General features: G+C 39.7%; 1 protein-coding gene across 1 annotated transcript in view; it reads left to right on the top strand.

The window, feature by feature from the left end:
- Nucleotides 1-648: 648 nt before the first annotated feature.
- The window catches only part of LOC101571273 (eukaryotic translation initiation factor 4E), a 41,038-nt gene continuing 30,320 nt past the window's right edge, over nucleotides 649-11,366 (top strand). The window contains exons 1-2 of the mRNA XM_004640639.3: nucleotides 649-697; nucleotides 1,083-1,129. Coding sequence (XP_004640696.2) covers nucleotides 664-697; nucleotides 1,083-1,129 — 81 coding nt within the window. The 5' untranslated portion in view covers nucleotides 649-663. The remainder of the gene's footprint in view (nucleotides 698-1,082; nucleotides 1,130-11,366) is intronic.

Below are 11,366 nucleotides of genomic sequence, written 5' to 3'. Positions count from 1 at the left end.
GCGGGGAGGATGGTCTTGAAACTTTAAATTTGCATGGGTACCATCACGTAACAAACAAAATTAAAAATATTTTTTTAAAAATAGGGAAGCAGGTGATCCCTAGGAAGATACATGGTTGCGTCTTATGAAACAAGAGTCTGATGCGTTGTCAAAGCTGGGTAGTCATTACCACAGCACATCCTTGTGACGCAAGTGTATTATCATCTTAGGCTCATAAATGAAAAACTCGAGGCACTGAATGGTTAGGTCGCTTGCCTCAGAAGATGCGTCACCGCCGGAGTCGGAGCTGCCCGGGCGGGCTTCGCTGCTCCTGACAGCCTGCCCAAGCCTGGTCGGAAGACGAGCGCTGCCCGGACTGGCTGTCGGCCTCAAGCAGAACTAGTTCTGTTCATGTCAAAGCAGAGGACTGCAGCCGCGCGAACAGAACTTCCCACAGTTCTACTCTGGCCGATTTCCCTGTGAGGCCTCCGTCTCAGGGCGCGGAGGACCCGGCCAACGCTCCTGGTCGTGACGAGGGCGGGTGCTCGTGACGAGGGCCCTCGCCGCGTCCTCTCCCGCAGTGATGGCAACAAGCGCCCCGGCGTCAGCGGCCCGGGGTCCCGGCAGGGCTGGCCGTGTTAAAGCACTCCCAGACCGCGTCTCTTTTGAAAACTACAGAAGAAAATGGTGGGAGGTCAAAAGAAAACTAAACACACAAGTAATTAGTTCTAGGGCATTAAATAAGCAAATGATTTATTGAATGTGCTGAGCCTGCAGTTGTCAACCTCCCGGGGAAGATGAGAGGACGAGGCGGCCAAGGGCACAGTAACCGCTGCAGGCGTTAAGTACGAACGCAGAGGACCGGTGCTCACACAGCCGCACGCTAGCTTCTCCCGCGCCGAGAACTGTGGACCGGCTGCCGGCCACGTGACCTCCCTCACGTCTTTGCCTTAAGAAGAGACTCCACTTCCCAGAAGCCTCTCGTTTACCACGCAGCCACAGTCTTGCGCAGGCGCCTCCAAAGCCAAACGGATACGTCCGTCACGTGGACTGTACCCGGCCAATCCGGTTTGAATCTCATTTTTTCCTCTCACCCCCTTCAGGAGCGGTTGTGCGATCAGATCGATCTAAGATGGCGACTGTGGAACCGGTGAGTATAGCCTTTGGCCCCCACCCCCGTGAGTCCCCGCGCTCCTTCTCCTTTTGGACCGGGGCGCTGCACGGGATTGCGCGCCTGCTGCCCCTTGCCCATCCTCCTCCCCCTCCCGGGCTTTAGCTTCCGCGGCAGTCGAGGGTGTCCCGGAGGCTGGCCGAGGCGGCGTGGAGCACACACGTCCCGGTGGGGGCCGGAGACCTGGGAATCGTGGGGGAGGGGCCGCGGCGCCGCCTCCGGGTCCCCGAGGTCTGCCGGGGCGGGCGACCGGGCTCGGCGCGGGCGTTGGGGCTGTTCGTGACGGGCGGGCGCGGGCCCGCTCCGAACGGACCCCGGGAGCCGCCGGGAGGGTGGGTGGGTTTGAGCCGGTTTGAAAGGAGGTGGAGGAGGGAGCCAGGCAGCCTGTCTTCCCCTGCCTCCCGCTCTGCGTCCAGTACTCAGTGCGTGGCGCGCAGTCTACCTAGTACTAGGACAGTGGGCGCGCTGGTCCGTAGGTTGGAGAGGCGGGCGCGGTATCGCGCCGCAACCTCGCCGAAGAGGCGACGGAGGAGCGCGTGTTACTGTAACACGCCGGAGGTGCAGCGGGGGCCGGCGAGGAAGGACTGGGTGGGGATTCGGAAGCCCGCGGGGAGCGCGCGGAGTCCGGGGAGGGCGGAGGTGGCGGTGGTGGGGAGGGGGATCACTTTGTCTACGTCCCTCGGAGCTGGGGACTGGGCTGTCATGGAGGAGGGAAGGGGAGGAGCGAGGCCTACCCGGGCTGCCGCGGGGCTGTCTGCCGGCCGGACCTGCTGCGTCGCGCTCGCGCCGGTCCCATTCATTTATCCTCTCGCGGCGCGCACCACTTCAGGCGCATTGGTCTAGGTTTTCTTTCTTACAGTTTATTGGAAATAGAAGCAGCATTTAAGATCTTTTTTTTTGATGTTGTTTTTCTTTTTTCCCGTCTGTCTATACTACTGGCTCTCTTAATGTAGGCGCCATTTAAACTTAGTTGAAACACATTTTATCACAGAAAGTTGGTGGTTACGTCTAAGGCAGAGGATGTTTCTTCGTAGTTCTTTTTGGCACTGGTTCACAGAAATTTCTGGGTCTTTACGTTTTGGGAATGTTACACTATGTAACAGTGTTTTAGATGTATAATTCAATATCTTAGCAGAAAAATCTTTGACACTTTGGAGCCAGTTCTAGACCTTTCTGGCTAGGTACTTTTGTGTGTTTTTATGGTTTCTTATTTTGATAAGGGTTTGTCAGTTTGATTTGAACTTTCAAAGACATAATTTTATAACAATGAAAAGAGCTATAAATTACAAAAAAATTACATTAATGCAAAATGTTCACCTTGTTTCTGCATGATTGCTTCTTTACTGTCACCAGCTTTTATATATGTTTTCCGAGATTTGTTTGGCTGTAAAACTGTCTCAAGTTGCTAGTAAAATCAACCGACTTTAAGGCAGTGTTATATAACAATGAGGGATATGTGTGTAAAATTCAAATTAAGAACTTGACAGGATCTGATGCCTATTTTTAATTTCAAAAAGCATAGCTGGTGATGAAGGCAAAGAATGAAAACTTCTAAAGAGTAAAATAATATACTGTATTGTGACATTTTGGTAACATTTAGATACTTTGAATTTTGCACTGTTAGGTTTTGTTTCAACAGCAGACTAGAACTACAGAATAGTAAAGGACTATTTTGAGCCAGTAATATTTATAGCCACTGATGGGTTCAGGATGGCTTTACCAAGTGTTAAGATACGAAGTTATACAAAATGTGATTCAACCTTGTTCAAATAAACTTCTAAGGAGCTTGATTTAGAGTGTTGTGGTCCCTGGCATATGATATTCTAGTACTGACCCAGGAAGATTTGGACAATGGTGAGTTTAAATTTATGAAGATGATAGTTCCAAAAACCTAAAATATGTGAAGGTAGAAACCTAGATTAAAACTGTAATTGTTTGGGATAATACGTAAAACAGTATTGAAGTGTTTGTTTTTGTGACATTTGCATAATTTTACTACTTTTAATGCACCTTTGACTGCAGGATAGTCGTGGAGAAATCTTCTTGACAGTTTTATTATTTATTTTTAGTGCTGAATATTGAACCCAGGACTTTTGGTACAACCTCAGCCCCAGCAGTTTTAAATGGCTTTTTTTTTTTTTTTCAGAACCGGGGATTGAACTCAGGCCCTTGTGCTTGCCAGGGAAGCGCTTATTCTACTGAGCCATCTCCCTGGCCCTTAAATGGCTTTTTTTTTAAATAACTGATTAGTACAGTACTATATTGGATTGCCCCTGCTGAAGCCTGTAAAAGTTGTATTTGCTGGGCCAGGGAGATGGCTCGGTAGACTAAGTGCTTCCCTAGCAAGTGCAAGCATCTGAGTTGAAGCCCTGGTTCTGCAAAAAAAAAAAAACAACCACAAAAAAAAAACAAGTTTTATTTGCTTATTTCTACTTTAAAAGTAGAAATTCACAAAGTAGGTGAATTTTCTTAATACTTTTCTTTTGTGCAAAGAACCATGAGTTTTTATTTATATTTTACTTCTCTTCCCACCTTTTGTAGACACTTGCACATTTTTATAGAAATTACAAAAAATCAGTCATTTTTAGTTTGATATTAATGTGTGACTTTAAGTGTATATGAGTTTAGTTACATTTATATGGCTTGGGGCTGGGGAGATGGCTCAGCAGAATAAGCACTTCCTGGCAAGTGCAAGGGCCTGAGTTATATCCCCGGTTCAAAAAAAAAAAAAAAAAAAAAAAAAAAAGAAAATGGCTTATACATATTGAGTCACTTCAAAGAGATATTAAAGAAAACCATTTTACTTCTTTATAGGTAATATATCAGAATCTTGGTACTTTGGACAGAGTACTCTTGTCATTTAGATGGCATTTGAATTGTGGCTACTTCAAAATTATTAAAGAAGTTTCCCTAGGACAGACCATTTTACTGCTAGTGGCTCCTGCTCTTTACAGCTTTATCTTAGCTGTGTATTGTTTGCTGTTCAACTGTTCTTAGTTCTTTTCATTTTTTTGTTGGTCCTGGGAATTGAACTCAGGCCCAGAGGCTGTGCTGCTGAGTGATATCTCCAGCCTTTTCATTGCATTTTTAAGAAGTTTTTATTCCTTTAGTCAAACTAAAGGAAAGTAATTTTTTCTCATTTTGGATATTTGAATTGTAGAGTACATTGATTTCATAAGTGAATCAAATTGGAGAACCAGCAAACCTAATATTTACAAACATAATGTATTTTGTATTGCAAAGCATTTAAATGAGATTTAAATACATTTTGTGCAATAAAGATTACACAATGTAATAAAGATTGTGTAATAAAGATTTTGTATAATAAAATTAATGTAATTAAACTTCAATTTATGTTCTAAATACGAATAACCTTTTTTTTTTTTTCTTTTTTTGCGGAACTGGGGATTGAACTCAAGGCCCTTGTGCTTGCCAAGCAAACACTTATTCTACTGAGCCATCTCCTCGGCCCCAATATGCATAATTTTTGACTTAGAACAATTCACTCTATGTAGTTTACATGCTGAAGTTGCATAGAATCATATATCAAATGCATTATAAATTTATTTTATTTTATTTTTTGGAACCGAGGATTGAACTCAGGCCCTTGTACTTGCCGGGGAAGCACTTATTCCACTGAGCCCTCTCCCTGGCCCCTTGTATTATAAATTTAATCTAATTTGAATATGAAAGTATGGGCAAATAGCCCTTTTTTTTTTTTTGTCGAACCGGGAATTGAACTCAGGCCCTTGTGCTTGCCAGGCAAGCACTTATTCTACTGAGCTATCTCCCCAGCCCTCAAATAACACTTTTATAAAACACTGTTTAATTTAAAACTTCTAAGTCTAGCTGAAAAATAGCAACAAGATAGCTTAAATTTTATTCTGATTTTTCAATAGTGTTTAAATATGACAATATCAATTATGATGGTCTAGACAGAGCTAGTAGTACTCTTGTGTTGCATGTAAGTTAGTGCTGTGCATGCACATCTTTTCTTCCTGCTAGGAAATTCACAGCTGCCTTTGGTTAGTAACTCTTGATCATTAACAAGAAATAGCTTAAAAATGGCCTGTTCCTTCAAAAGTCTGTGGTCATGTCTGGGGAGAAAAAGGATCATTTCTGTCTTAAATACTGATACTGAAAAAAAATACTGATACTTATCTTTATTCTTTCAGAATCTGAGACTGTAGTCAGAAACAAATTGTTCACCCACACGCATTTCTATATATGTGTGTATTATTTTACAGAAACAATGGGAACCTGAAGTTTAGCTACACTATTCAGTAAGTTTCTTCTATCAAATCATGACAAACCTAACTACTGTTGTATTTCCAGGGGTATAGATTTACAGTTCTACACAACTTTTTTTTGAGACAGAATCTTGCTACATAGTTTAGGCTGGCCTTGAACTCACAGTTATCCTGCCTCAACTTCCTGTGCACTGGGATTATAGGTGTGCACCATCAGCCCCCCATCCCCACCCCTCAGCTTAAAAAGTCACTTTTTGAAAAACTCCTTGCAGGCTAGGTGTGAGCAAGACTGTCACACAAAAATGATGTTTTTAGGCACAACCTATTTATTAACGTGTGTGTGTGTGTGTGTGTGTGTGTGTGATTCAGTAGATTGAACTCTTGTCTACTCACTGAGCTGCAGTTTTTGTTTTGTTTTTTTCATTGTGAAGAAAGGTCTTGGTCTTCAGTTGCTCAGGCTGGTCTTGAAATTGAGATCCTTGTACATCAGTCTCCTAGAGTGCTGGGATTTCAGGCCTGTGTCACCAGGCCCAGCTAGAAGAGCTATGTTTGTTATTCGATTTCTTTCTTTCTTTCTTTCTTTCTTTCTTTCTTTCTTTCTTTCTTTCTTTCTTTCTGATGCAGTATGAGAGATTGAAACTATGGCCTCAAACAAACTAGCCAAGTTCTCTACATAGCTCCATTGCCAGGCCTATTTTAAAAGTTTATTTTAAGGTAGGGTCTTGCTCGGTTGCCCAGGCTGGGCTCCAATTTGGGATTCTCCTTCCTTAGCCTTTTGAATAGTGGGATTACAGGTATGCATTATCAAATCAAGCAGCTCTTTCATGTTTGGGTTTTATTTTGTGACAACAGTCTTGCTATGTAGCCTAGGCTCTCCCTGAGCTTTTTTTTTTTTCTTTCTTTTATAGTCCTTAAACTTTTGATCCCTGTTTGTTTAATAATTGCAAACATAACAGTTACTGTGTGTTATGTACCTTGCTTCATTCATTTAATTCTTATATAGCAGCCCTATAAGGTAGTTGGTATTATAGTGTTCTCTTTTCACAGAGAAGGGGAGGGGACCAAGATACAGAAATTAATTTTGTATTATTAACTTGCCCCAAGATCACACAACTCATCAGTAATGTGAAGTTCAAACTAAAGAAGTTGGGTAATTTCAGAAAGGGACATTATTCTTTTTATGAACTTGATAGTCATTTTGCTACAGCTATTAAATTAAAATATGTAGGCAGGCTTTTTTAAGACACTGTTACCATACCATTTTAGGCACTATTTTGGGTATTAAAAATATAGAAAGGTGAGGAAATAGGATCTCGGTTTCTGAATTAGATGACCAGATAAGCAAGTTAACAGTAGTTCTTGGTATTTCCAGGGATTTCCTAGCAGGAGGAAAAGATGTGTGTGCACATTGCTAGCCTGCTTGCAACACACTTTAATAGGGTACTACTAGGCTTTGCCTATTCATAACTGACAAATTGTCATCTTTAAACACTACTAAAAAATAAAAATCAAATTTAAGCTATCTTGTTATTTTTCAACTATACTTAGAAATTTCTATATTCTTGGTATTGTATAAAAAAGTATTTGCCCATACTTTTCTGTTCAAATTGGATTAAACTTGCATAATTAATTTGATATGATTATTTTTCTATATTCTGCTTATTGCAGTGGTAAATATTTAAAAGTAGTAAGCTCTTAGTATTGTTGTAAAATTCTACCTGAGCAACTTAACAAGATCCTGTCTGAAAATAAAATAAAAAGGGATAGGAATGTAGCTCAATGTAGGACGTAGGCCTGGGTTTAATCTCCAATATTAGTAGTGGGAAATAATTCATGGGGCAGTCCTCTGTGTAACCACAATGCAAGGCATGAACATTTGCTATCTTAATGGACTTATTTTGTGTTTGTTTCCTATCAAGTAAAATGACCATTTTATAGTTAAGGAATCAAATTGAGGGTAAATGTTTATTTTTAAACAGGGTCTCATGTATCTAGGCTGGCCAGACTCATTATGTAGCCCAGGCAGTTGTTGAATTTGTGATCCTGTGCGTCATCCTTCCAAGTGTCACCATAGTTGGCAATTTTTTTTTTTTTTTTTGGTGGTACCGGGGATTGAACTCAGGACCCTGCGCTTGCCAGGCAAGCACTTATTCTACCAAGCTATCTCCCCAGCCCCAATCTTTTTTCTTTATGGTTTACCATAGTACCTAAATGAAAGCTAGAACTCAGACACAGGTCTCAAGCTTTTATTCTTTTTCAAGAAAGAAAAAAAGAATAGTTCAAAATAAAATGTCCAGATCTTTACTTCTGGTAAAACTTGCACATTAGGGATAAAAGTGATGAATATACAAGTAAAACGTGAAGTCATTCCACTGGAAGTATAGATCAGTTGATATTATTGGAATTGTTCTAAAATTGGAAGTGAATACTTTGAGCAGTGTGCTTATTCTTAGAATTTAAAATATACCTTATATAAAATACATAGGATTACAAGAGAAACCAGTGTGGTGTATAGTAAGGATAGTGTTGACATGGAACATAATTAGAACAATGCCTGGCTGGCATAGATAAAGTCCTGTCTTTTCATTAATGTAAAAAACTCTTACCTCCCACCAGCCACTTAGCTTTCTCTCTAAAGTACCCATATTTGTGAGGTTTTTGAGGATCCATAGTGTCATTCAAGAGAACTTTCTCTGTTGATGGAAATGTTCTGTCTTGCTGTCCAGTGCAGTAGCTACACGTGGCTTTTGAGCACTTTAAAATGTGGTAAGTCAATTAAGGAAATAATTTTTTTTTTTGCAGAAGCAGGGATTGAACTCAGGCCCTTGCGCTTGCCAGAAAAGCGCTTATTCCACTTTTAAATAGTATTCAATGTTAAAAAAAAAAAGACCTTTAACCACATGCATTTTGACTTTTAAATCGTAGTGTGGCTCTAGAACCCATTGCTATACATCCATGCTTATTGTATTTAAATTTTTGTAAGATGTGATGGTGTATGTTTAATTTGATTGGGTAAATGATTTAATCTTACAAAAACTTCTGTATTTTAAGATTTGAAGATAACTGTTTGAGAATCAGGGAAATAGATCAGCGGCATAAACACCTCCCTGGCAAGTGCAAGGTCCTGAGTTCAATCCTTAATACCAAAAAACCCCACAAAAAAAACCCCAAAAAAACAAAACAAAACTGTATAAGCTGTATGGAATTAAAATTAAACTGTGTGTTAATTTTTCTGTTTTCTACCGGGAGTATAAAAAAAAAAGGACAAAAAATTTTTTTTCCTATTTTCTACAATTTTTTTTTTTTTTGCAGAACCAGGGATTGAACTCAGACTCTTATGATTGCCAGGGAAGTGCTTATTCCACTGAGCCATCTCCCTGGCCCCCCAAATTCCCCCCCCCCCCTTTTTTTTTGACGAAACTGGGGATTGAACTCAGGCCCTTGTACTTGCCAGGCAAGCGCTTTTCTACTGAGCCATTTCCCCGGCCCCTCTTTTTTTTTTTTGCTGTACCAGAGATTAAACTCAGGACCCTGTGCTTGCCAGGCAGGCACTTACTCTACTGAGCTATCTCCTTGGCCCCTATTTTCTTAAACTTTGCAAATAAATCTTACAATATTCGAAACTCACATTTTGTTCTAGAGTATATTTAGTGAAGTGTCCTCTAAATGTTGGCCCCTATTTAGGCAGATCCCCTCTTGAGACAATCAGCAATACCAAAGTCTCTTTTTATAGACTTTTTTTTTTTTTGTATATACAAACTTGCTCTTCCTTTTTTTAAGTTCATGTTTCTTCTTCTTCTTTTTTTTTTTTTTTTTTTTTCATTTATGTATTTAGTACAGGGTCTCACTACACACTTGTACTCACAGTGATCCTCTTGTTTATAGCCTCCCAAGTGCTGGGATTACAGGTGTGTGCTACCATGCCTCCCCCTTTTTTTTAAAGCAAAAGGTAACTAGCTATGTACACTTACTTTGGCACATTAATTTTTTTTGGTTTGTTTGTTTTTGGCCTAGTATTTCTAGTGTAGCATTATGTATCTATCCTCAAACAGCTTTCTTGTTTTTTTCTAGTAGTGTGTATTACATTGTATGATTTTAATAGAATTATTTCTGTATTGGTTGATGTAACATTTCTGTATGCTTTTCAAAAATTGCTGTGAAAAATACTTCTTTTTTCCTTTTGGTATTGGAAAGTGAGCCCACAGCCTTTGTGCTGATCTACATTACTTTTTTTTTTTTTTTTTTTTTTTTTCCTCTAAGACAGAGTATTCCTCAGCTGGCCTTGAATTTATGATCCTTTTACCTCTGCCTTACAGAGTGCTGGGATTACAGATTTTTTTTTTTTTTTTATTACAGATTTTAAGCCATAACTGATTTAATAACTTTTACTGGGCTGGGGAGATAGCTCAGTGGGATAAATGCCTGCCTGGCAAGCACAAGGTCTTGAGTTTTCTGGTACCAGAACCCCCCCCCCACCTCTTACTTTATTATTACTTAGAGGTAGTATATTTTAAGGTATCTTATTTTGACAAACTTAAAAGCTAAAAACTGTACTGATCAAATCAAATGCTTTTGCTTCTGTAGTGAGTATCAAGTTATGTGTTGCTGGGGAGGGGATGAAACCCAGGACCTTATGCATGGTAGACACAAGATTTTAACACTATGCCCTCTCTGCTTTCGAGAAAAGATAGAGTAATAGGCACATTGGTCATAGCAGCCATCAAATCACATTGTTATACTCATTCACTTGAATCATGTTGTCTAATCTAGACTGTTGATTTTTGTATCTGGTGTGTATTTGTCTTCCTTAGATGTCATTTGACTTCTGTGTTGTACTCCATTAGCTGTGCCCATTGTCGTCTTACATGGTTTCTGTGTCACTTTAATAGATCACTTCTCCAGGACTGTTTTTGAGAAAAGATATATAGGAATTAAAGACTTTCAAACCTTAGAGACTGCCCATTTTTATCTGATTCTTTCCATGATTTTTTAAAAAAGATCTTTGTGCTATAACTTTTGTGATACTGTGAGAGGGAGTACATTACTCATTCATTTAAACATTCCTTTGAGTGCTTTTCATCTGCCAGACCTTATCCAGTGTTTATCCTTGCTTTCTTAACTTTAACTTATTGAATTACTTACTAGGAAAGAAAACAGACACATTTTAAAAATAATAATTACGTTTAAATGATGTTACAGTTTTTCCGAAATATGGGCAAAAAGTACCAGGAATAATGAACCTAGTAAGTATTTTGAGACATTAATCTACCAGATTCAAGTGCCTTCCTCAAATGTCAAAAAATTATGAATCCAACAAGTAATTTCCAAGATTCATGAAAAAAACTGTAAAATTCTGCTGAGGGAACACAACAGAGGACTTTAATAAATATAAAATGTATGAAATTGAAGAATTTCCTACATTCACTATGAATGAATTCAAAATGGGGCATACCTATAATCTCGGGAATTCAAAATACTAAAATCTTGGCAAGCCAAGTAGGGGTACCACATTTCATTCAGTGTTCTGCATACTTTAGCCTCCTATCTAAAGAATTGTTTTTATATTTTGAAGGGTTGTAGCAAAACAAACTAAAGAATAAGTGATAAATTACCAAACTAATGTACTTACTCTCAACCTTTTTATAGAAAGTTTGCCAACTGATGTTTTATAAAATGATTGGGGAGATTATTTGGAGCTATAAACAAATGAGAATTGTTTAGGTTTTTAAAAGGGAAATGGGGAACTCGCTCTAACATGAGGAAAAAAATTACTAAACAAAGGCAACTTTAAAATATACTTTTGCACTGCTCCCGGGGCATGCTGAGATGGCAATTAAGACTGAGCGTGGTGGCATGTGCCTGTAATCCAGCTCTTGGGAGCCTGTAAACAGATGGATCACTGTGAATCGGATCTTGTAGTGAGACCCTGGACACCCTGTAGACCCTTCTCTAAAAAATACCAAAAA

The sequence above is a fragment of the Octodon degus genome, unplaced genomic scaffold (assembly GCF_000260255.1).
Source record: "Octodon degus isolate 3935 unplaced genomic scaffold, OctDeg1.0 scaffold00125, whole genome shotgun sequence".
NCBI lineage: Eukaryota > Metazoa > Chordata > Mammalia > Rodentia > Octodontidae > Octodon > Octodon degus.
The sequence above is the reverse complement of the archived record's forward strand: the minus strand, read 5'-3'. Positions and strand labels throughout refer to the sequence as shown.